The following is a 27,476-nucleotide window of genomic DNA, read 5'->3' on the forward strand; positions in this document are numbered from 1 at the left end:
TTTTGGTTTGAAATTTACTTTATCTGAGAATAAGATTGCTACCCCTGCTTTTTTCTGGACTCCTGACGCATGGAGAATTGTTTTCCATCCTTTCACTTTCAGTCTATGGACTTCCTTTTGCACTAGGTGTGTTTCTTGTATACAACATATTGTTGGATTTTGCTTCTTAATCCATTCTGCCAGGGCCCTTGTGTTCTTAAGGCAGGCAGTGGAACTACTGAGCCAAATCCCTAGCCCATTTGTTGTTTATTTTCTGTCTAGTTGATGCATCCATTTGGGACAGTGGGGTATTAAGATCCCCCATTACTATTGCGTTGGTGCTTATTTGATTTTTCATGTCCATTAGTATTTGTTTTATATAGATGGGTTCACTAGTGTTTGGTGCATATGTATTTGTGATTGTGATCTCTTCATCTTGGACTGTTCCCTTTATAGGGATGTAGTGTCCTCCTTTGTCTCTCTTAATCAGTGTTGGTTTGAAATCAACATGATCTGCAAAGAGGATAGCTACTCTTGCTTTTTCTGGGTTCCTGGCACATGGAATATTGTTTTCCACCCTTTAACTGTCAGTCTATTAGTTTCTTTTGAATTAAGTGTATTTCTTGTATGCAGTATGTTGTTGGATCTTGCTTCTTGACCCATTCTGCTAGTCCATTTCTTTTGTTTGGTGAATTGGGACCATTAACATTGATGGTTATAACTGATAGTATTGACTTATCCTTGTCATGACTTTTTTTTATTGAATTCTCTCACTTTTCATTTAATTTCTTGTCATGTCTGATGAATTCATTCTGCTGGGCTTCCTGGGATTGTTATCCTAGTTGTTGTTTCCTAGGATATTATTTCAAATTTTTTGGAATGCTGGTTTGGTACTCATGAAGTTCCTACCATACTCTTTGTCATAAAAGTATCTTATTTTTCCATCAATTTTGAAAGATAGTTTTCTAGGGTCCATCATTCTGGGTTGGAGGCTGTTTTCCTTTAGGGCTTGAAACACATCACTCCAAGCTCTTCTTGCCTTAGGGTTTGTGTTGAGACATCTGCTGTGATTCTGATAGGCTTTCCTTTGTATGTGATTTGTTTCTTTTCTCTGCTTGTAGAATTTTGTTCTTCGTTGGATTTCTGGAATCTTAACTATTATATGCATGTGTGTAGATTATTATTATTATTATTATTTTATCATGGCTAGTTGGAGTCCTTTATGCCTCACTTATCTGTGTGTCAAATTGTTTTCCCCTTTTGGGGAAGTTTTCTGCCATTACTTCTGTGAGCAGTTTTTTTATGTTGTCTGGACTTTCTCATATTTCTTCATTGACTCCAATCAGTCTTATTTTATTCTTCTTTGCTCATCTAGCAGCTGTTGGATTGATTTCTCATGTTCCCTTTTTGTTTTGTTTTGTTTTTTGAGACAAGGTCTCACTATGTAGTTGAGACTGACCTGGAACTCACTATGTAGCCCAGGCTGGTCTCTAACTCACAGCAATCCTCCTGCCTCAGCCTTCTGAGTGCTGAAATTACAGGCATGAGTGCGGCCATGCCCAGCTCCCCTTACTATTTTTAAGAAACTTTAATTTTCCTGTTCACTAATTGCAATCTTATCATCTATATCTGAAATTCTATTTTTGTATTGGCTCATTCTGCTGCATAAACTTTTAATGGAATTTTTAATCTCCTGGAAATCTGTTTGCATATGTTTTATGGATTCAATTTATTTCCTATGTTGGGATTCATCATGTTCCTTAGTTCCTCTATTTTTTAAAAATCTGTGTCTGTTCTAGATTTATCAATCATGTCTTGTACTGTGGGCACAATCTCTCCTGCTATCTGAGAAATTATTTGTGACTTCATTTTTTCCAGATTCTCTTTTGTTGCCAGTTCAGGGAGTCTAGGTGGTTGAGTATCAGATTGTTCCATCACATTTCCATTTAGGATTGCCTTAGGTGATCTGAAAGTCTGGTTTTGGGACTTGTTTTCCTGTCTTCTCATTTTAAGAGATGCAGCCTGCTATGCCTTTATTGAGAAAACTTTTTGCTCACCCAGTGGTCTTCAATTCTCAGCAAGCCACCAAAAGGCCTTTTCTCTGCTGCTCACCAGTATACCATTTCCTGGGTTCAAACCACTGATTCTATGGGGCAGGCCTCTGACTGAAACTTGTGCAGTTTTTTCCTGGATTGCCCTTTGCTGGGCAGGCTTGCCCTAGCCTCTCTGGTCAGGGTGGATCCCTGGCTGGGATCTGCCTGCAGGTGCACTGGTCTGGACCACATCACTGCTCCCTGGGTTCTGCACACACTTACTAATGCTATGGGGCAGGCCTCTGACTAAAGTTTTTATGCCTCTACAGCTCTCTCCTGTCCGGCCTTGGCTGGGCAGGTTGCCCGAGCCTCTGGGGTTGGAGTTAATTCCTGGCTAGGATCTGCCTTTAGATGCAGTGATCTGGACCCCAAGGCAGTAATTTTTTTTTTTTTTTTTGGTGGTACCAGGGATCGAACTTGGGTCCTTGCACTTGAGAGTCAGGCACCTGAACCACTGAACTAAATCCCTGGCCCCCAAAATAGTAATTCCTAATGTCCATCCCTGACCAGTTTTAACCTTGGAGCTTTCTAGAAATGCCAATACAGTATGTACTGATTTAACTAAATGAGTCAAGCACCCCAGGTGATTTTGATACATGTCTAAAATTTGAGAATCACTAATGTAAAATATACAAGCCAAAAATTACTCTTTTCATTTAAACTTAAAAAGTTGCATATCTGATCTACCTAAAACTAGGACCCAAAAATATTTTCTGATATTTCTATGCTCCTTTTTTATAGTACTCTGACCACCACAAGTTTGGGCAGCCTTAATTTATATTGACTAAAATATTTTGCTTTTACATATCATGCTCATTGTGTACTCAGTGGTTACTTGATAATTGGTATTATACAGATGAGTTAACGGAGGTTATTTTCATGTTAATTGGATTGCTTCAAAAACTTCCGTTACTGGACATGATGGCACATGTCTGCAACCTCAGCTACTAGGGAGGATGAGGCGGGAGGATTGCCAAGTTTGTGGCCAGTCTAGGCAACTTCAAAAGATCTTATCTTTTTAAACTAAATTTATTTTATTGCACCCCCCAAGCTCCCTCTCCTCCCTATGTACAGAAGCTTTGCTTCAGTTTTTTCCTTCTATTTTCACTTTTTTTATCCCTTCCTTTCTCCTTCCCTCCTTCCTTGTTCCCCTTCCCATTTGAACACTTTCTTCTCTTTTCCCAACATTCATTATACATTTCAGTCCTTATAAAAGGCTAGGAATGTAATTCAGTGATAGAGTATTTGCCTAGCATGCATGCGGCCTGTAGTTTCAATCCCCAGTAGCACAAAATGCCAAACAAAACACAAAGAAAAAAAACAAAAAGCAAAATTTCTCAACATTTAGAATGATTAATAGCTATTTTATTACATGATACCTATATCTGTGATTCGTGGCCAGTGATATTTTTTGATCAATTCAAAGAGTTATTTGTTAAGAAGTCAGTATATATATAGACAATAATATTAGACACTGACAATAATACAAAGATGAATACATTATCATTCTTTTAACCTAATAGAGGCATAAGAGAGGCTTATAAGTAAGTGTGAAGCCAGAAGAGCATACTAATATCAAAAGAGATAGGAAGTTCTATGAGGTTTGTACAGGAAGATTTTACATGTTGAGCAGATCAGGAAAAACAGTGTCATGGCAGAGATGCCCTTTCAAGGATGTACCATGTGTAGGTGCAAATTCCCTATGATGAGTGTTATCATTATATATGCCTAAAATATACCAATAAGTGTTGTGCTATTGAAAAAAAAACAAAACCAAAGAGATGGCTTTTTACATGGCAGAAGGATAAGGATAGTTTCCACAGGTCTGATATGGAGAGAATAAGGAAAAACTGGTTTAAAAATCCGTATGTCAGAAAGAACAGGCAAGGGCAGACTCAGAAGAAATCGTAGTTCAGTAAAGCTAAGCATTGGTCTATAGTCTATATAGGTTTTCGTTAAATAACTGTTGTGTAGTTTATGATTTTATGTGCTTGTATACACTCATGTGACTCCTTGTTTTGGTGTTAATTTTCAAAGCTCTTTGGAATTTTGGATGTACTCTGCAGTCTTCTACGTACCAGCCCAACTAGAGGCCAACTTTTCTTACTGCTGTTTGAACCAGGAAATGCTGACATCCTTTATGCCTTGCTCTTAAATCAGAAGTACTCTGATAAACTAAGGGAAATTGTTTTTAAGGTACAGACATCTAACCATCTTCATATATGGGGTCATTTGTGGATATATGAATTTCCTTGCAACATACCTGTTCTTACCTATTTTAAGTTCAGTTTATTTTGATTTTTATTTTTCATGTTAAACTAATTATATTATAACCTGATGAATTATCTCAGTGGTGTATCCACCTTATTATACCATCCTCAATATAAAGCATCTCATTTCCTTTTTAACTTATGGCGGATCTGTATGCCAGTTCAGAACATTTTAACAGTTAATAGTATTAGCTGACCTGTAGGGGAATTGTGGCACATGCATGTGATTTCTAGCATTCAGGAGGATGGTGCAGGAGGATTGCCTCAAGTTTAAGGCCAGCCTGGGCTACATAGTGAGTTCAAGGCCAACCTAAACTACACAGCGTTAATCTGCAAAAAAAAAAAAAAAAAAAAAAAAGCTGACCTGCATGGTACCCACTGTATGTCAAGTAGTAAGAAATTCAAATATAATAGTTTCCTTAATCCTTACCAACTTTGTTACGGGGTTATTGCTGTTATTTCCATTTTGCAGATGGAGAAACTAAAGCCAGAGAAGGTAGTGACTTAGCAAAAGATTGAACATATATTATTAAGTTATCCAAAATATCCAAGACTTTGAACTTTGGCCAAAGCCACCCAGTTCACCTTTTTGTTATCTAAAATTAGAAGAATTATTCATATTTCTAAAAGTAGGTGTACTTTTTTCATGTTTCTTCTGTTGGTTATGCCTAATTGGTGACAGTTGTTTATTCTGATACTGTTCACGTAAAGGCTCTTTATGGAATTATGTTTGGATTCCCTATGTTCACAATTCCTAAACTCAAAATAAAGATGCAGGATAGTCTGAAATGGTACCTCTTGAGTATTGATTATGGTGACCCCTTGAGGCTGGGTACCCCTCATCACCCCCCGCAGTACTGGAGATTGAAGTCAGGACCTTGCACTTGCCTGGTGGGTGCATTACCATTGCGTTGCATTCCTAGCCTGACATTGTTCTTTAGAACATCTGTCCTCACGAGAGTTCCTTTATGGCAATTCAGTATTATTTCTTAAAAAACAATCTTGCATAGATTGTTTATGATGTTTTGCCAAAATTAACCTTTCCATATAAGATTATAGTACCTCTTTTTTTGTTAAGTGTTGATCTCACCTCAAACATCAGGCCACTCATTCCATCTCTCTTTTAGCATTTGGATTGGGTCACTTCACAAGTCCTTTCTTGTTCTTGAAAATTATTTTGATAAATGTTACAGAAATAGCTAAAGCATGGTGTCACATATCAGTAGTCCCAGCACTTGGAGGCCAAAGTGGAAAGATGGCTGCAAGTTTGAGACCAGCCTGGGCTGCATGATGATTTCAAGGCCAACTTGAATTCCATTGAACTCAAAAAAACAAAACAAAACAAAAGTTACAGAAGTGAATTCAGTATTAGATTGATTTAGAGGGGTCTTGACACAGCTTTGTTCCTCATGCAAGCTACATGTATTCATTTCTCTTTTATGTTAAAACCAGATTTTTAAACATACTATTCAACTATAGATACATTTCCGTCCAATTTATTCTTAAATCCATTTTTATGATAGTAATGTAGTGGTGATTTTTTTTTATACTAAACAGTAAAATAATATTCTAAAAATTGATATAGAGAAATGTCTTATTCAGTATTAGCCTAGATGACAAACTGTTCATAGTTTCTTTATATTGAGAAAACTATATTACTTGTTGTAATCAGGTTATGGAACTGATGTTGAAATGCACAAATGTTTACGAACGTAGTAAACACCGTATTCAACTCAGAGAAGTTGGCTACTCAGGATTGGGACTCCTCCTTAATGAAGCATCCATTAACACCTCTCTCATTAAAAACCTTACCAATCAGATCATAAACACAGGTATGGCCAAGACTGGTACTGTTAATACATTTAAGAAATGGTTCTCCTGGCTAGAAGATTTTTTTTTTTAACCTACTTTCTCAGGTTGCTTTTTAAATTAGCTGTTACTTGATTCAGCAGGGCCTTTCTGGTAACATGTTTGTGTTTTTATTGCTTTTATGTTTTGAATCCTAGGTTTTTCTTGCTCAGTGTTTATTGACTAAGTTAATGATTGAGTACACAAATAAGAAATAATACTATTAATATGAATGAAGGATTCTTTTCCCTTTAACTTTGCCTTTCTTTCTTTCTTTCATTCATATTTACATTCCTTGTGGCAACTTGGTACAGGTACATAACACAGGTTAATTTCTTTTTTTATCCCCCCCAAGAAAAGAATGAAAACTAAATTCAGATACATATCCTTTTCTTAAAGCTTTAATATTTTAATAAAAAATTTTCAGTATTTACAGCAAACTAAAGTTTATGCCAGAAGCTGGGTTTGTTAGGTACAATTTATTGTAAGTTTCAGTGGTTTACAATTTCATTAATAAGATAAAATAGATAGATCATAGATAGACAATAGATAATAATATTAGATGCATATAGAATAGACATTTTATTCAAGGAATTAGATGAAAATTGCAGTAGCTTAGTATTGACTCTGGTATCAAACATTCTAAACTTTTTTTTTGGTAAAATTTGACTATACCTATAATTCTTATATGAAAATGAAATAATCATTTCAGCATTTGTTAATATCTAAGTAATACCCACGTTTCTTTCTTTAGCAGTTTATGAGTCTGAATTTTAACTATTTGTTTTTTTCTGCCATAGACCCTGTTAATTTCAAAGATCTGTTATCTGTGGTATATATATCTCACAGAACACATGTAAACGTCAGAGTGGTCCTCTGCAGAAAGGTTAGTAAAGTTTTAAAATATATTTTAACAATAACATCATCATCATACTGTCAATAACTTTCATTACATATTTTGTAACAGATAAACTTTCAACTTTATGTTATAAATAAAATCATTTTACAAAAAAATGTTTCATTTTTACAGTAAATTTACTTCATATAATAAAAAGAAATAGTATGTCAGTTTTTTTTCTTTTTAGCTCTATGTGGAAATACACTTTCTAGAGTTAGAAATTTGCTACAAGAGGTAGTTTCTTTAACAAATCTTCAATGATTATGATTGATATATACTAACATAATATTTTAAAATTTCTGTAATTTGAATATTCCAACAACAAGTTATATTCAATATACATCCTGTGTGCCTCATGATCATAACCTCCTCTCTCTTATGTGGTAACTATTGACCACTTAATTGTTTAATTTGCTTTCTTGCTTTTTAAAAAATTTTTGTTTTGTTTTGCTTGTTTTATTTTGAGTCAGTCTTACTGTATATTTCAGGATGGCCTTAAACTTACTATGTAGTCCAGGCTGGCTGTGAATTTGCAGCATTCTTCCTGCCTCAGCCTTCTGAGTGCTGGAATTACAGGCATAACACCACCACACCCAGCTTTCATTTTATTTCCTGATTACCTCTGGATCATAGTGTCAGTTAAAAAATTTATATAGATATACTGTCTTTAATTACTATGTAGTTTTCATTTGTCTTATTTTATTGGCAGTACTAGGGTTTGACTAAGCTAGGGCCCTATCCCTATTTAAAACATTTTTTTTGTGGGGGCAGGGTCTCACTCAATTGCTCAGGCTGACCTCAGATTTAATCCTCTTGCTTCAGCTTCCTTAGTAGATGAGATTACAGGCATGTACCACCATGCCTAGTTCTTCTATGAATATTCTGTAAAGTATTTTTAAAGTTTTTATTCAATTTTTATTTATTATTTATTTAATTATTTATGAAGCTTGGTCGATTTATTGTGATACTGAGGAATGAACCCAGGAGGGCCTTATGCATGCTAGGCAAGCACACTACCACTGAGCTACATGCCCAGCCTCTATAATGTATTATCTGTTTGTTTGTTTGTTTTTTTCTCTAGTACCGGGGATCGAACCCAGGACCTTACACTTGCCAGGCAGGCGCATTGCCACTCAGCTACATCCCTGGCCCATCTGGTTTCTTATTGATAGACAATTAGGCCATTTGTTTTGTTTTGGTATTTTGTTGTAAACTGGTATTAAAAGAAGCTTTTGCCTATGTGTAGCAATACATCTGTATGACATACTCTATGAAATGGAATCTCTCCATCAAAGAGTGATGCATTTTTGCCATCTTGTCCTTTAAAATAACTGTACCAATTTATATTTCACCAATGTGTGACACTGATTTTCACTGCTTAATTATAAGAATTTGAAATGTCATGTTAATTGATCTTTCCTTTTCACTTGCCTTTAGTTAGAAACAGCTCAGTATAGCTTGACTTTTCTCTATTATAAAATACACAGGGCCAGTGGTTCAGCAGGCTCAGTGGTTCCGCTACCTGCCTCGCAAGTGCAAGGACCTGAGTGTGATGCCCAGTACCAAGGAGGGGGGGAAGAAAAAAAATATATATATAACATGTTAGAGTGTGTATATGTATGTTTGTGTGTGTGTGTGTGTGTGTGTATAAAATACACATAAAATAATGCCTATTTTATGAACACTTTAAAGTTATATCATGAAAAGTTCCTCTGGTAAGAAAAGCGTAATCTAGAAGAATTGGCAACTGGCACCAAGCTCACTGATGGATTATATTAATGAAGAAAGAAACTTTACATATCATTGTGACTCATTGTTTTTTATATCAGCTTATATTAGTACTGTTGCTACTAATGTTCTCAACTTTAGGAGCCAGAGTTGTCATCTATATAAAAGTTTATTGGCTTTTTGAAAAAACATTTTAAAGATGTTAACTGGATTCTGTTATTTCTTTGCAGTGCTGGAAAGTAAACCTAGGGTCTTTCTAATGCAAATCAGGCATTCTACCATTGTGCTACATTCTGAGACCTGTTTGTAGAATATTTTATTCAAAAGAATTTGAGGTCAGTTGGAGAGTAGTGATCATACACATTGCCATGTCACTGTCTTTTTAATTTTAATTTTTTTTTTTTTTGGTATTTTGAGACAGGGTCTCTCTCACTATGTAGTTGAAACTGACCTGGAACTCACTATGTAGCCCAGGCTGGTCTCGAACTCACAACAATCTTCCTGTCTCAGCCTCCCGAGTGCTGGGATTACAGGCGTGCGCCACCAAATCCGGCTTTTAATTTTAACTTCTTATTCTGGCTAAAAAATAGTATTGAAGTTCTGAGCAGTATTAATTTTTTAGAATAGAAATTTTGTTTTTGTTTTGTTTCTATAATACAGAATTACTGTGAGGAAATGTTTTACTAAAAGCAGTCATTAACTTACTTGAAAAAATGGAATGGGGGCAAGTGTAATGGCCATATTTGTAATCCTAGCTACTCAGGAACATGAGACAGGAAGATCAAAAGTATGAGGTCAGCCTGGGTAATGTAGAAAGACATTATATCTCAGATAATGTCTCTAAATAATAAAAAGGGTGGAGTTGTGGGTCAGCAAATAGACTGCCCCTCAGTTCAATCCAGTACCACAAAAAAAGAAAAAAAAAAGGAAAGGAAGGATGGAAACATTCTTGTATATCCAGGTTCTAACAAAGTGTCCTATTTGCTCCCCTAACCCTAGTGCCTAGAAGTGTACCTGGCACATAGTAGGTTTGTGGTAATATTTTCTGAGTAAATGTTGTAGGCTCTTGGAAAGTAGTTGAGAAGATGCCACTTTATTATGCTTTATATATATGATCATTCTACTTATACTTTCCATCTGAACAAATGAATAACATCTTGACATGTCTAGGGTCATTTTAGTTTTCTTTATTTTTCAGCTAATACTTGAAATATGCCTACTCTGTATGTGAATAATATTCAGATTTGTTGAAACCACAATATTATTTCTCCAAATAGCTTATCATTTAAAATTGTAATCTTTTGAAATATATATTGCCACATCTTTTCATTAAATTACTTTGTCGTCAGAGTAACTACAAATAGAATTTTGGGTATAAAATACACTTTTTGAAGAATTTTACTATTTTACTCTCTTCAGATTTTACAGATTTTGCAGTCCCAGCCAGATGCAGCACATCAAATATCACAACAAGTGGGTTGGCAAGATACCTTAGTTAAACTTTTTTTAAAAGTAAATTTCGAAAATGGAAAGTCCCTTCATAAGCACAGTAGAGCTGTTTTAATGAACGAAATCAATAAAAATACATCAACTGAAGATACTAAGAGGAACTCAGATGAAAAGACAGATGATGAAAAAATCAACTTTATTTTGTCAGCTAGTGTGTCTTCGGATCAGTGGAGTTTGGAGGATAGACAGTCTTTAGACTCAAGCACACTACTAATTCAAGAAGATACCTCTGTGGGAGAATTGTGTAAGTCGGAGAATCAAGAGCTCTGGCATAGTAACCCTTCACATTTGAGTTTAGATCTCAGTGGAGTTGACACTTGTGAACTGAGTGACAGTGGGAACCAAATGCCAGATAGCCTGCCTAGCACGCCATCCTCAATAGAGTCTAAGTCATTTTCTGCTCAGTCCGATAAAGAATGCAGCACCAGTGATACGGGCTTTGGTGATGACTTCTCTTTGCTTGAAAACCAAGAGGTAAAATTCCTTATTTTTCCAAATATGTTTTTATTATCCTATGTCTGTTACATATTTCTGATCCTTAGCAATGTCTGAGTAGTTACTAAGAGTTTTGTATTATATGTATGTTCTAAATTTCATGATCTAAGCCTAGAATTCACCTGATTATGTCTTGAGAGCAAAGCCAATGTCTTATGAATCAGTTATATCCAGGGCCTAATAAAGTTCCAGCTTTCTCAACATTTAAAATTATGTTACACCTGGGAGTTTAGCTCAGTGGCACTGCGCCTTCCTGGCAAGTGCAAGGTCCTGAGTTTGACTCCCACTGCTGGGAAAAAACAAAACCAAAACAACTAATGCCAGGTTCCAATCTAGAAATATGTTACAGCCACTGTGTCCACTCTTGTATGGTGGCCCACCCTCACACTGTTGGGTGTATTTCTTTTCCTACCTTTTCTTGGCCCAAACTCATTTTGCAGAGCCTGTTTCTTTTCCTACCTTTAATAAAACTTTGCTATCATTACATAAATAAACAAAGTTACGTGATTAGTCAGTGTGTGATAGTTCTTATGATGTACTCTTAACACTTCCTTCCCCTGATAATTTAATATTACTGTATCTTTTTCTTAGAGATGTGAGGAGGAGCTTCTTCAATTGCTGACAGATATTTTAAATTATATAATGTATAAGGGACTAGAAAAGTCTGATAATGAATCTTGGATTGAACGGGGACAAGTGTTTTCAGCACTAACTAAACCTGGAATATCCAGTGAGCTACTTAGACCATCAGATGAAATAAAATTAATGTAAGTAAATATTTAGTTTGTGATTTTTTTTTCTGCTCTCCTTTTGGAGTAGGTAAGAATTTAATACAATGATAGTTAATGAAAATTTCTTGAGTATTTAATGGATATAGAGGGCAAAAGAGAAACTACGTTCATTTTCTTTTCTTATGTTTTACCATCCTGGAAGAATCTAAAGAGAAATAGCAAACTAACTCCCATGTGAGGAGATTTAAATCTTAAATAAGTCTGGGCCTTATATGATTTCAGATTTCTTATTTAAATTGCTTTCTGCATCTGAGTATCTGAGGACGGATGCATTGTGTTTGTCCAAATTTTAGTATTTTTGTGCAAAGGAAAAAAGCATTGTTTTCATGAAATTTCTCTAGGTCTCTTAAAGTTTCCGGGAAATAAAAGGACTTTGTAACAGCAGCACACTAGGGAAAATTACCTCTAAATTTTTCCTTAGACATTCTTTAAGACATAATAAGGCTTTCTTCTCTAACCTTCCCAATTTCAAACCTGAAAGAAGTCATTTTAAGTATCTTGTGGAGAATAGAATGTGAGTTATTGTCAAATCTTTTTCATAGTCAAGTAAAACCAGTGACTTTCACTTTTGATAATAAGTATATTAAAGACACATAAAACATTGAAAAGTTGCTCCAGTAGTACTGTATTGAATTCAATCCACAATGTTTTAGTAATATCTGCTAGTGATAGTATATCTTGGAGCTACAATACTACTAATAACTATTGTTTTACCTTTCATATTCTCTTTCTAATTTAAAATAAGAGGACTCTTTTATACTTAGTTTGCTACAGAAGATGTTAGAATGGGAACTCACAGAAAGCAGAGAGGCAAAAACGAATCCAGTAACTGCTGAAAATGCCTTCCAACTTTTACTGATCATACAAGACTTCCTGTATTCAGAGGGACTAGATAATTCAAACATGTGGACTGAGAAGGTTAGTATTATTTTTAGAATTACCTTTTGTGTAGTTAAGAACTATCAAGAGAAAGATTTTGTATCTTTTTTCCCCCCAGCAATGGGAATCAAACCCTGGGCCTTGTAGTAGATGCTAGGTAAGGGGTGTATCAATAAACTTCACCCCCAAGTGACTCCCCACTTTTTGGAACATTAATACCTAAAACATGGATAAAACATAATGAACAGTCACAGATTTTGTTAGCTGTTACTGGGATGATTCTTTGTTGTTTTTGTTTTTTGTTTTGTTTTGTATTTAAAACCAAGTCTTAACGTTTTGCCCAGGATGGTCTCAAACAGAGCAGTCCTCCTGCTTCATCCACCTGGGTAGCTGGGACAGCAGGCATGTGCCACCACATTGGGCTACTGGGATGTTTCTTTTGGCTTTCACCAACTGAACATAGGATGAGTTTTGATATATTTGTGATTTTTTTTATTCTTGTTAGGAGAAACTCATAATCAGTACATTAAAAATTATTTTTATTTCTCAATTTTTCCTCTGTAATAGCTTTTAGAGGATATCATGCTGCTCTTTGAGTGTCTGTCAGTCTGGTGTTCTGAAAGTCCAGTTTGGGTAAAACTTTCTCAAATTCAGATCCAGTTGCTTCTGGGATTCATTGAAAGCGGCAATTTGCAGGTTTGTCAATTCTTTTCTTTTCTGTACTTGTATGCACTAGAGTTATTTAGGGATAAATAAATGGTACTGTCTTTCCAGTACTTTCTTTTATTCATTTCAGTAATATATGTGGTTTCACTTTGAGTTTCAATTTATGACATCACAATTAATTGCTTACTTCTTCCTTATATTTTAAAGGTTCCATGTGAATTTTAGTTTTATCTCTTCTTATTTTTGTATTATTTACATTTGGTACTTGTGATACTTGGATTGAATTAGACATTCTCTAAGACATAATAAGGCTTTCTTCTGTATCCTTCCCAATTTGGATTAGTCATAAGTGTCCCACGGTTAGCTGGGTAAGGTGGCGCATGTCTGTAATCCCAGCACTTGGGAGGCTGAGGCAGGAGGATTGCTGTGAGCTTGAGGCCAGCCTGAGATACATAGTGAGTTCAAGACTAGCCTGAATTACAAAGCGAGGCCCCATTCCTCTCCCAAAAAGCAAAAAAGAAAATAACTACAGTTACTTGCTATTTACCTGGCCCTTTTTATTTTAGTATTTGCAAATTTAGTATTGCAATTTTATTGATACAGAGGAGTCAGTATGGAACTGGTTTCTAGTAATCTTCAAAAATGAGTTATAGTGTTGCTAGGAATATGGAGAAGTTAAAATTCTGACATAAGATTGTCTTATTTTAAAGAGAATATGATCTGATGGTTCTGTCTTTCAATAAATAGTTCTTTCTGATCATAGTAGTACATGCTTACTGAGAAAAATTGCAAAAGTATAAAGAGTAAAAAACAAAGAAATTATTCAACATCCCAAAGCCTAAGAGAAAACAATTACTAGTATTTAAATATATTATTTCCTTTCTGTTATTTTTTCTATGACTGTGTCTTTCAAATGATTGAAATTATCATATATTAAGTAATTTGGTGTTCTTTTTCTTTCTCCTGTGTGAAACTCATTTCTCCATGTTTTTTTTAAATCATGAAAATAACACATTTAATGCAGAAAACTTGGAAAATGCAGAAAAGCTAGTTAAATAAATGGACTATAGGACATAAGGATAGTGGAAGTTTCAACTATACAGTTTTAAATACAATTTGAAAATATATGAACTAAGAATTTTAAGAAATAATTGTACTTTATCTAGTAATTCCACTCTGAAACTGTATCCTCACATCATAATCTGAAACACTAGACAGTCTTTCAACAGAAGATGTTCAACATGGCATTCTTTTTTATTTTCTTCTCCTAGAAATAGAATGAAGCCTTTTTTTTTTTTTTTTTTTGCTTTTTTATTAATGTTAGCCTAATGATGGTTAAAGCAGTTAAAGCTAGCATGCCAGCCAGGTAGCTATTTATAGATGATAGAACTCTTTTTTTGTTCCTATTGCACTTGTGTGTTTTTTAATTTGGTGAAATTTCCCAAAACAAAATGTCTTTATAGTTCATCATTAAATATCCGGTGTCCATCCCGTTGTAAGACCCCCTACTAACACCTGTTAAATAATGAGTGCAGCACCTACAGGTAAAACTATGCCTATCTTTCTGCCCAAAATTAGTCATAGATTAGTCATTTTTGCCCAGGTTATTCTCAAACAGAATAATCCTCTAGCTTCAGCCTCCTGAGTAGCTGATCTAAAATATTTTTTACCAGCCCATTTAATTTTATTCTCTCAGAAATAAAAGTGTATTTTCCTGAGGTTTTGCACATTAAAGGATCTTTGTTTATAGGAGTTACGATAGAGCTCCCTGCAAAATGAAGATGCCTATCAAGCTTTGGTTTCACCCATGTGTACTAATTGCCAGTTACTCAGGTTTTACAAGATTTCACATAGAAAGCCAAGATTTCCTAGCCTGAAGGAAAAATGTGGCTTTTGACTGATTTGGATGTAGCATATCATCTGCAGGGGCTTACATGACCTATTCCTCCCAGTTGTCTCAATTCAGCTAGTGATTTTCATCCTGGGCGCTACACATGAAGTCAGCTAGAGGACCTTTAAAAATAATTACCTAAGTAGGACATCAGTTGTCTTTGTCTCTTTCCTCTTCACTGGGACAGAATACTCAACACACAGCCTAAAAGAAGAGAGGTTTATTTTGGCTCACTTTTTGAGTCCATGGTTAGCTGGCTCCAAGGCAGGAAGTACATGGTGGAATGGACTGCTACAAGGAAGCTGCACAGGTCATGGCAGCCAGGAAGCAGAGAGCAAGGTGGACCCTTCTAGTTTATGTTCCCAGTGACCTGCTCCCTCCAGTCAGGCTCCATCTCCCAACAGCAAGTCAGCTATAGTGCCCCCATAATTCAGCCACTGTCCAAAAGCTCCACCTATGAGCTTATTAGGCCTTTTTGTGGGGGGTGTACTGAGGATCGAACTCAGGATGTCACACTTGCCAGGCAGGTGCTGTGCCACTAAGTTAAATCCTTGGCCCAGGTGCATTCTTGATTTAAACCATAATACTCATGGAATACTCATCGTAGTTCATTCAGATGTGGGGAGAGAGTTGGGCAATAGTTGTTTTTTTTGTTTGTTTGTTTGGTTTTCTAAAATTCCTCAGGTGACCCTAATGCAGTTTTCTTTTCTTTTCTGTTTTTTTTTTTTTTTTTTTTTTTTTGTGTCAGTTTTTTTGAGACAGGGTCTCACTGTGTAGCTGAGACTGACCTGGAACTCACTATGTAGCCCAGGCTGGTCTCAAACTCAGTGATCCTTCTCCCTCAGCCTCCCAAGTGCTGGGATTACAGATGTGCGCCACCATGCCTGGCTGTAGCAGTTTTCTATAATGGAGGCCAGGTCAGGGAGAAAGAAATGTGTATCTGTCCAAAAATGAGGAAGTGGTCTAGTATAAAGTATGATGTACTTATTTATTTTAAAATAAATTTTATTTTATCCCTTTCCCCCTTCAATGATATATTTATTTAAAGTAGCTTTATACTTTTAAGTAAATGTATATACTTAGAGTTTTTTAATATCATGATATTAAACTCAAAGTACTGAATATTCAACATTTGCAAATGTTATTTTGAGAGTCTTGATAGGTTGCCTAGGTTTACCTTGAACTTGCTATCACCTTCCATCCTGAGTAGCTTGGATTATAGGTGACCCCCACTGCATCTGGTTTCATCATTTTATGTAAATAGTATTTTTTCAAACACATAGCAAAAAAACCCCTAGATATTAACATGTGGAATATGAGGATTGTGGAAGAGCCTTACTTTCTAATTTAGAAGTTAAAGCCTTGGACAATGTTAGAGATCATTTCCTTCAATGCATTTGCTTTGCTAAGGTTCTCTTGTTTCTTTTGCCTGCAGAGGCCTGTTCACACCTCCAAGATCAGCTTTTACCACAAATATATTCCTAAAGTGGTGTCAAGTCCTAATAATTTATTTTATTTTGCTTTTCTTTATTCTGGGAAGTAATTATATTCAAAATCAGTAAAAAGAATGAGGGAGAAGGAGGCACAGTATTGTCATTTTCCCTGTTTTGGTTTTTAAGGCTTAGATTTTTATGTAGCCTAAAGAAAATGAATACCTTTATTCACTTAATTTACTTTTCCACATTGGTTCTTATGACAAACTCTTTTTTGTTTTTTGTTTTTTTTTTTGGTTTTTGAGACAGGGTCTCACTATGTAGTTGAGACTGACATGGAACTCACTATGTAGACTAGGCTGGTCTCGAACTCACAGCAATCCTCCTGCCTTAGCCTCCCAAGTGCTGGGATTACAGGCATGCGCCACCTCATCCGGCTCCTTTTGACCAACTTTTAATAGTAATCTAGAGTATTCCTTTGCCTGGGCTTGTGCTTTGGTATCTATTTTCCTTGGGAATTTTAAGAGTAATTAGGTTTTAATTAAGGACTCAGACCTGTATATACCTGTCCTTATGTATCAGAGTACTTTATTCCAAATAACGGAAACACCAATTCAAAGTGACTTAAGTTTGAAGCTTTAGTGCCTCAAATAATTGAGAATCCCATAGTGAAGAGGAGATGAAGGATTTGGTCAGGGCTCTCATTCAGTTAAATTGCTCTTCTCCTAGCCTTGCTCTTGTCTTAAGCTGGCTTTGTCAACACAAAATGGCTTGCAACAATTATTGGACCTCTATGCTACCTCATTCATATCCAGAGAAAGACAGGGTTTTCTTCCAGTCATTAGTGGTAGAAGCTTTCCATGAGTCTCTTGTATTTCTTTGCATGAGTAGAGGGTCAAATACATTTGTTAGGTTGCTTGTATAGTGAAAGGCTTTGGAAATGAGGGCCTGACTCCCTCCAGACAAACTTTCGGCCTAGATAAAAAAAGTTTCAGGTTCCAGGTACTTGGTGTTCCTCCCCAAGCATGAGCTCCATGTGTAGGTATCATCTAGACTTTTTCGTCTCTCACTGTGAAAATTTCAGTATGGGCAGCCAGTCCAAGTCCTGATACTATGATTATTACTATTGCTGTCGATCTTTGACCCTGGTCCAAAATTCTCATACTTTATGCAGATTACTATGAAAATGTGACAGGCTTATTTGTTAGCTTAAAAGTAAAGTAAGATCTGAGATAATTCATCATTCTTGACCTTTAATATATCCATGTTCTGAACTTGCTATAACTAAATTCTGCTTCACTTTACTCTTTCTCATCTATCTCCCAGGTTTGTGCAGTGGCATCAGCCAAGCTAAATGCCATTCTTCAGACCAAAGTGATTGAAAGCCAGGAGGAAGCGTGTTACATTTTAGGGAAGCTGGAACATGTTCTCAGTCAATCAATCAAAGAACAGACTGAGACCTACTCATTCCTGATTCCCCTTGTCCATACTCTGGTGTCCAAAATTTATGAACTTCTCTTCATGAACTTGCACCTTCCTTCTTTACCTTTTACCAATGTTAGCTCCTCGTTTTTTGAAGATTTTCAAGAATATTGCAGTTCAAACGAATGGCAAGTTTACATTGAAAAATATGTAAGTTTTATCTTTTTTGAGCAAGATTCTTCTACTGATTTATCATTTTCGTAGATGTGTTTACCAAATTTTGTATATTCTTTTTTTAAATAAGATTGTTCCTTATATGAAGCAATATGAAACTCATACATTTTATGATGGTCATGAAAATATGGCACTTTATTGGAAGAATTGTTATGAAGCCTTAATGGTGAATATGCATAAACGAGACAGGGAAGGAGGAGAAAGCAAGCTCAAATTTCAGGTAAAAATTGTTTTGTTATATTGTGTTTTATTTTGTGTTGCAGAGCTAGGGATCAAACCCAGAGCCTTGTGCATGCTAGATAAGTGTTTTACCACTGAGCTACATTTTACACCTCCAGCCCAAATATTTTGATACCTACTTTTTCTTATTAATTCTAAGCATTTAATATTCAAATGAGAGTGCTACTAAGCCTGAAATTTAAAAAGTGTGATTAATAGTTTGTCTGTCTGAAAATTGTTTCAGAATTGGAGAAAAAAACCCCAGCTGATCAGAAATAATTGAATATTAATACTAAAATATTCTGTATATAATGATTATGTAAAAATTAGTTTGTTGAACTGGAAGTCCACCAGTATATACTTCTAAGGAGGCTCAATATGTATGAGTGCTTAAAGGGAAATGTATAGCGCCAAATGCTTATTAGGGAGAAAGGCTTCAACTTTATAATTTTAAGTTTCTACCTCAAGAATCTAGAAAAAGCAATGTAATTTAAATGTATAACACCAGTACAAAAAAAAAAAAACCCAAAAACTCGTGGCATTAAACTTATAACAAGGAGAGATAAGAAAATATGGATAAAAGGCTGGAGATTTAGCTCAGTGGCCCCGCATCTGCCTTGCAAGCAGAAGGTCCTGAGTTCAGTGCCCAGTCTAAAAATATGTATATATATGGGTAAGAACAGAAATTAGAGTTAAAGCAGAAAAACAATGGATCGGTGAAATAAAAATCTAGCTCTTCAGAATATCAGTAAAATTGATAAACTTCTAGCCAGAGTAACAGAGCAAAAGAAAAGAAGTAAAAAAAATAACTAGGCCCAGCATGGTGGCATGTACTTGTAATCCCAGCACTCTGGAAGTTGAGACTGGAAGGACTGTCATCCTGAACTACATGGTAAGGCATGTCTCAAAGCAAACAAAACAAAGCAATTCCTTATCCCAGGAATAAAGAGGCAAACTGAGCACTGACTCTATAGATATTGATAGAGTATTAAGAGACTAGTACAGACTCCATACATAATAAATATGATAACTTGAGAATGGATCAATTCCTGAGTAGATAGAAAATTTAAAACTAATTCAATAGTAAGTAGATAAGCTAGATAGTCCTGTGTCTACTAGAGAAATTAGATTTATAGTCCTAAACCTTATAAATGTGAAAACTCTAGGCTCAGATAGTTTAACTAGCAAATTATACCGAACGTTTAATGGAGAAATTACACCAATTTCCTTAGCCTCTTCATAAGAAAAGAAAGGTAGGAATACTTCCCAAATCATTTTATGAGGACAGTGTTATAGTCCTACTGAAAGCATGCAAGAATAGTACAAGGAGGGCCAAGGATTTAGCCCAGTGGCTCTGCACCTACCTGGCAAGTGCAAGGTCCTGAGTTTGATTCCCAGTACCAGGGTGGGAGGAGAATAATATAAGGAAACTATAGAGTAGTATTCCTCAGGAGCCCAGGCATAAACCCCATCCAGATATAAGGTAGGTGGGTGGGTGAGTAGGTAAATAGATGAAAAGGTAGGTAGGTAGGTAGATTGCTTGATTGATTGATTTTCCTATTAATGAAACTTGGTTCAGCATTTGAAAATTTTTCAGTATAGGGGACTACATTAATGGATTTTTCAAGAAAAACCACATTTAGCTGAGCATAGTGGTATACACCTGCAGTCCCAGTATGTGGGAGGCTGAGGCAGGAGGATCACCAAGAATTTAAGGCCAGCCTGAACTATATACAGTGAGATCCCGTCTCAAAAGAAAAAGAAGCAGAATTATTCACTTGACATCAGGACGTCCCTGAAACTAAACTGAAAAAGAAATACATGTCTTTTCTTTAAAAAATAAAATAAGTCTTTTCACACTAATAATTGTTGCTGGAACAGGTTGATACCTCTCTCAAAGTACCCTTTTGCTCCCCACTGCCCAAGTAGCTGAGTGAAGAGTTGCAGGCACTTGCTGGTTCACATATGAACTGGATCCTGTGTCATAGCCATGGCTGATTGGAAGGCTACAGTAACTAGGGCACATACTCTGCTGTAGGTAAAAATGAAGATTCAGCCAACAACGGCATCTTGTGTTCAGCATGCAAGCTTGCTTCAATACGAGAGAAGAGTTGGCAGTGATGTTTTTGTTTGTTTTTACTGCCAATTAAATATGTTTCAGGGAGAGTATTTTGAAGTTTTTAATAGTATACCAAGGGATCCATGAATACCAAAGAATTCTCTTCTGAGTGATTAAAGATCACTGGTTCCCAAACGTTTTTGCCAGCTTAGTATTCTCGGTCAAAACAAAATATTTAAGACAGTTTATGGCTTTTCGGTCAACTTATTTTAGGACAGAATTCACAAATTAACTTGGATTATTGTAGTCTTAGTATGACACCTGCCAAAGTTATTGATATAATCAAAATTAACCCTACGACAAGAATTATTATGTGTTTAGAATCCAGAAGATCTTTTGATGGCATCATATCTTGCCCTTGTTATTTACCAAGTAGGTATAACAAACAGTAATGCTCTCATGCCAGTTGTAACAGAGGCCAAAACATGAGGGATTTAGAATTCTTTTCTGCAACAGCGTCTTCTCCCAGTTTACCTTTCTGATTTTGTAAAAGATTTGCAGCTGCTAGGGAACTTTGTATACTACATAGCAAGGAGAGTGTTTGTCTTCACATGAATGACAATGGTTAACACAGCTTCAACAGGAACAATATTATTTCTCCAAACTAAAAATCTCTTAAATGTTGAAATAGTTGATGATTTCAAGACTGAGGACCTGCAACTTATAAACTTCATTTCTCACATAGCTTTCAAAATTGAAACAACTATCAAAGATGCCTTTGAGAGCTAGACATCTCGCATTTGCCTATAATCCTTGCCCCTGGGAAGGCTAAGGTGGGAGAAATCCAAGTTGGAAGCCAATCTGAGAAACTTAGCAAGTCCCTGACTCAAAATTTAAAAGGGCCTGGGATGTAGCTCAGTGCTGCAATGTTTGCCTGTATGCATGAAGCCCTTGGTTCAATCCCTAGTACCACAAGGAAAAGAAAAAGAAATGCCTGTAAGGAAGATTATTTCAAGGATAGCATTAGTCTTTAGTGACTGGACTGGTTGCACCATAAAAAAATTTCTGTTCATCAACAGTTTGTTTTTCTTTTTTTCTTTTTTCTTTTTGGTACCAGGGATTGAACTTGAGTCCTTGCGCTTGCAAGGCAGGCAGCAGAACCACTGAGCTAAATCCCCGGCCCCATCAATAGCTAATGTTCATCATTAAGAACTACTGCTATCAAAATAGTAACTACATTATTTCGATAATTGTTTGCCCATTTTATTAGAACAGTTTAAAATATGTTAAAAATAGTCAAAAGTACAACCTCTAATAACATTAAAATCTGTATTTTTGCAAAGGTTTCTCCCCAAACTTAAGCAAAATTAAATAATATTTGCAGTCAGAATATTTGGTATTACCATAAACAGTGAAAGTTATACTTATTTTAAGTATTGCTATATATTTAAGCCATATTCTGCATTCAAAAATAAGTGAAGGTAGGCCAGGGATTTAGCTCAGGGGCAGTGTGCCTGCCTCACAAGCACAAGGTCATAAATTCAATCTCTGGCACCAAACAAATAAATAAATAAATGAAGGCAAAATAATATTCTTTCAGACAAAAGCAGAGGGAAATTACCAGAAGACTTGTATGACAGTAATGGTAAAGGACTACCTTCAGGCCCAAATGCATAGAAGCATGGGACAGCAAGAAGGAAGGAAGAGTTGAAGGAAAGATGTATTTTAAGTAGATATAAATGAATGGTAACAGTTAAAAGCAACTTTTGATCCTCTCACTTCAGATTCTCAGAGTACTGTGATTATAGGTGTGCACCTCCTTGCCAGGCTTGGACTAGATTATCTTTAATGCCCTCTTTGTTTAATAATCACTTTGTTTTTATTGTTAAGCAAGTCATTTAACTTAAATAATTTTAAAAAGAATTAATAGTCACTAAAATATTTTTCTGATTATTAAAGCAGTGTATATTGATAGAAATGCAGGAAGTATTGAAGAAATGAGTCAATTTGTAATCTAACTTTGAGCAATTCTGGTGTGTGTGTGTGTTTGTGTGTGTGTGTGTTTAAACAGATAAAAGATAAATGTTCTAGTGCCTGCCTCAAAAGTGCAAGGTCCCCGGGTGTGGTGGCGCACGCCTGCAATCCCAGCACTTGGGAGGCTGAGGCAGGAGGATCGCTGTGAGTTCGAGACCAGAGTGGGCTATATAGTGAGTTCCAGGTCAGTCTCAACTACATAGTGAGACTCTGTCTCAAAAAAAAAAAAAAAAAAGTTCAAGGGCCTAAGTTCGATCCCTGGTCAAAAAAAAAAAAAAAAAAAAAATTCAAGGGCCCAAGTTCGATCCCCGGGCCAAAAAAAAAAAAAAAATAATAATAATAATAATAAATGTTCTGTTCATGGAGAATAGACTTTATACTGCACATAATTTTTTTTTTACACATGATTTTTTTATCCCACCTTATTGCCCACTGTGGCACATGTTCCATAGGTTCTGTAAGATAAAGGCTGAAAGAGCTTATATTCTACCACTGTTTACATTTTCATATATATCTTTCCTATATTTTTATGTATATATTTGGTTAAGCCAAAATGGTATTATTTAATGTGCTAGTCCTTTTTATCTTACATACATAGTTGTTCTTAGTGTCTGAGGGATTAATTCCAGGAAACACCACCCTTGTGAGTATGGAACCTCCAGATGCTTAAAACCCATAAATGGTGCCTTCTTTGTATATCACCATTTTGTTGTATTGTTGTTTTTGTTTTTTGGGGGCAGTGTCTCGCCTGACAACCTTTTATGTTTTACATATTTTATCTTTTCTTTTGTATACTACAAAGCATCATTAGGTTATTCATAATACCTAAGAGAATAAATATTTCAGTAGTTGTAATGTTATATAGTACAGGGATGACAATGATTAAAAGTCTGTATGTGCACCATGACCCAGTAGGATTCATCCCAGGGATGCAGAGATAGTTCAGCATATACAAATCAGTAAATATAATACACCATATCAACAGAGCCAAAGACAAAAATCACATGATCATCTTAATAGATGCAGAAAAAGCATTTGACAAAGTCCAAAACCCATTCATAATAAAATCCTACAGAAAATTGGTATAGATGGACTTTATCTCAGTCTGATAAAAGCCATCCATGACAAACCAACAGTCACCGTCATACTAAATGGTCAAAAACTGAAAGCTTTTACTCTAAAATCAGGAATAAGACAAGGATGTCTACTGTCACCACACATATTCAATATAGTTCTGGAAACATTAGCCAGAGCAATTAGACAAGAGAAAGAAATAGAATATAGGAAAGGAAGAAATTAAATTATCATTGTTTGTGTATGACATGATACTCCACATAGAAGACCCCAAAAACTCCACCAAAAGACTTGTAGATTTAATAACCAAACTCCAGTAGTGTACCTGGATAAAAAGTGAACAATCAAAAATCAATAATGTTCCTATACATAAATAACAAACTACTGAGAGAGAATTTGAGGAGCAACACCTTTCCCTATAGCATGGAAAAAAAATAAAATACTTAGGAATCAATTTCACAAAGAAAATAAAAAATCAAAATGAAAACCAAGACCTGTCATGTAAATGTACAAGATTCCAGTGATGAATGTAACTATACTATACACCTAAAATGTACCAGTAAACTCAGTGAGAAAAAAATAAATAAATAAAAAGAAAAGAAAAAAATCTTTACATTGAAAATCACAGTACTCTGAAAAAGGAGATTGAAGAAGATCTCAGAAAACAGAAGCTGGCTGTGGTGGTGCATGCCTGTAATTTTAGCACTCGGGTGGCTCAGGCAGGAGGATTGCCATAAATTCAAGGCTAGCCTGGACTACATAGTGAGTTCAAGGCCAGCCTGAAATACACAATGAGACCATAGCTCAAAGAAAACAAAGCAAAACAAAAAAGGGAAAGATATCCTTGCTCATGGGTAGGAAGAACCAACATAATGAAAATAGTCGTACTCCTAAAATTGTTTTACGGATTTAATGCAATCCCAATCAAAATACCATCAGCATATGTCACAGAACTAGAGAAATCATTCCTACAATTCATATGAATCAGAAGAGACCTAGAATAACAAAAGCATTTCTGGGCAACAAAGGCAAAGCAGGGGACATCATAATTTCTGACTTGAAATTATGCTACAGAGCTACTGTGATTTAAAAAAAAAAGAAAACAGAGCAGGGTACTGGCAAAAACAAAAATAGACCAGCTGGGCATGGTGGAACACGCCTGTAATCCCAGCACTCAGGAGGCTGAGGCAGGAGGATTGCTGCGAGTTCAAGACCAGCCTGGGTTACACAGTGAGTTCCATAGCAGTCTGAACTGCATAGTGAGACCCTGTCTCAAAAAAACAAACAAAAAAGCAGACCTTTTGAGAATCAGTGGAACAAATTAGAAGAAATGCAGAAATAACCGCTAACACTCAGCCACCTATGACTGGAAGAAAGATAGCCTCTGTAATAAATGGTGCAGGAAAAATTGGCATCTGCATGCCAAAGACAAATACTAGACCTCTGTCTCTCACCATGCACTAACATAAAATGAAAATATATCAACAGTCTATTAAGTATTAAAACAGAAACACTAAATATGCTGGAAGAAAGAATAGGTAGAATGCTTGAGGACATTAGGGAGTACACAAAGACTTCATGAACAAAACCCTGACCACAAAGGAAATACTACAAAGAATCAACAGTTGGGACCTTATCTTATTAAAAAGCTTTTGTACAGCAGAAGAAATCACCAACAGTGAAGACACAACCCACAGGGTGGGAAAATTTTTTAGCCAGTGGGTCTTCAGACAAAGGACTATTATCTAAAACATATAAAGAATTGAAAAAAAAAAAAACAGCCTCCCCCCCCAGATTTAAAGACCGAACCCAAAGATGGGGATCTGAGATGAATACACACTTCTCAGATGAAGAAGTAGAAACTACAAATAAACATGAAAAAATGTTCAGCATCACACTGGTCATTCGAGAGATGCAAATTAAAACAATGCTGAGATTCCACCTAACTCCAGAAAGAATGACTGTTATCAAGAAATCAACAACAAATGCTTGCAGGAATGTACAGAAAAAGGAACGCTTCTCCACTGTTGGTGGGAGTGCAGACTGGTGAAATCAGTGTAACGATTCCTTAGAATAACTAGGATTAGAGGTCCCATTTGATCCATCTATTCCCCTTCAGAGTATCTTCCCAAAAGAATTAAAAGCATCATACAATAGCAATGTATGCACACCCTTGTTTATAGAGGCACAATTTGTAATAGCTAAATCTTGGAAACAACCCAGATGCCCATCAGCTGATGAATGGATAAAAACGATGTGTTTTTTTATATATAATGGAGTACTAGTCAGTCAGCCATAAAGAAGGATAAACGAGACGTTTCTGGGTAAATGGATGTACCTTGAAACCATACTCTTAAGTGAAATAAATCAAACACATAAAACTATCAAATTGTCTCTCTGAAAGTGTAAGGACCAAAATGTATAATAAACACTGTGAAATAGGATGGAACTGTTCAAAATTATACTGAGAGTGAAATACTTTGTTAATAATTAAAATGTTCTATGCAAAGAAAAAGATAGTATTATTAGGGAATGATGTAGGGAACAGGGAAAGGGGACATTACTAGAACCTCTGCAGTAAGTCCTAGTGTCCTGTGAGCCATGGCAGCGCAAGGCAAATTAATTAATATAGACAGAAGTAGCCAGAGATTTAGCATAACGGTGCTGCTGCCTGCCTCACAAGCTCAGTGTCCTGAGTTTGGTCCCTCGTACAGAAAAAAGTATTAGAGACATAAGTGAGACTTAGAGAAGAAGCTGTGCTTTGGGCCTGATCAATGCTGCTCTGGGCAGCAAAACTTAAACTGGAGTGTGCCACACCTTTTTTCTGTACATGGGAAGTAATAAATGTAACATGACTCCGAGGACAATGGGTTCAGTATATCAGGAGCAGCAAATGTAAATGATGATTTTGTTCCTCCCCAGGATTATCTTCAGCTGGTATAATCTTGCCCTACAGCATCACAGAATCCCAGGACCATTGAAGTTATAGCTGTGACCGGAGGTGAAAATAGAGTAATATTGTGCCATAGCTGGCCTGTAGGCAGGAAAAGTAGGTCTAATAACAATTTGAATTGTGAATGATTTTTTCCCCCAAATTATGTAGAATTGCTCATTGACAAAATGAGTTGAGAGACAGATTAACAAATGAAAATTTATTCTTTTAAGATCATATTACACAGTGTATTTACCATTGTTGTTCTCTATTTTTATTATGAAAAATTATTTTTCATAGAATTGCTTTTTCTTTCTTTAATATCTACTTGTATTACAGTAAAATAATAAAAATAATTTATTTAAAGTGTGTATGTATAGTACAAGTACATTTTGTCCCCAAATATTTTCAGTCCACTGTTCATTGACTCTCTGTGGATGTGGAGCTCATGGATACAGAGAGCTGACTTCATGGAGTATACCTTTCTGTGTCATTATATGGCTGTGTAGTATTCCACTGTCATCCCTACAGTTAGATATATATTTTCCAAGATAACTTCCTTAGGATAAGAGTAATTACTAGTATGTACTGCTTGTAAATACTGTTACTTTGTCCTGAGAAAAATTCTACCATTGTATATTCTTAGCATTTTCTCTGAAACTTCACCTTTATGTTTTCTAGAACACCTAATTTAAAAATATATTTATAAGCCGGGCGTGGTGGCACACGCCTGTAATCCCAGCACTCAGGAGGCAGACGGAGGGGGATCGCTGTGAGTTCAAGACCAGCCCGGGCTCCCTAGTTCCAGATCAGTCTCAACTGCATAGTGAGACCCTCTCTCAAAAAACCAATCAATCAATCAGTCAGTCAGTAAAATAAAAGAATATTTATAAGGCTGGGGATTTGGCTCAGTGGTTTTGCCATCTACCTCGCAAGCGCAGGGGCCTGAGTTTGATCCCTGGTACCAAAAAAAAAAAAGAAGCTAAAAATATATTTATGTAAATAAATATGGATCAAGTATG

General features: G+C 35.8%; 1 protein-coding gene across 3 annotated transcripts in view; it reads left to right on the top strand.

Moving 5' to 3' along the window:
* The window catches only part of Nbeal1 (neurobeachin like 1), a 195,561-nt gene that overhangs the window by 106,025 nt on the left and 62,060 nt on the right, over window positions 1-27,476 (top strand). For all 3 annotated transcript variants that reach the window (XM_010616111.3, XM_033764549.1, XM_033764550.1), the window contains 9 exons: window positions 4,110-4,268; window positions 6,015-6,174; window positions 6,991-7,076; window positions 10,236-10,799; window positions 11,412-11,587; window positions 12,376-12,529; window positions 13,058-13,186; window positions 17,807-18,112; window positions 18,207-18,356. In XM_010616111.3, coding sequence (XP_010614413.1) covers window positions 4,110-4,268; window positions 6,015-6,174; window positions 6,991-7,076; window positions 10,236-10,799; window positions 11,412-11,587; window positions 12,376-12,529; window positions 13,058-13,186; window positions 17,807-18,112; window positions 18,207-18,356 — 1,884 coding nt within the window. The remainder of the gene's footprint in view (window positions 1-4,109; window positions 4,269-6,014; window positions 6,175-6,990; window positions 7,077-10,235; window positions 10,800-11,411; window positions 11,588-12,375; window positions 12,530-13,057; window positions 13,187-17,806; window positions 18,113-18,206; window positions 18,357-27,476) is intronic.

This window comes from Fukomys damarensis, unplaced genomic scaffold, assembly GCF_012274545.1.
Source record: "Fukomys damarensis isolate Sample0158 unplaced genomic scaffold, DMR_v1.0_HiC HiC_scaffold_16, whole genome shotgun sequence".
Lineage (NCBI taxonomy): Eukaryota > Metazoa > Chordata > Mammalia > Rodentia > Bathyergidae > Fukomys > Fukomys damarensis.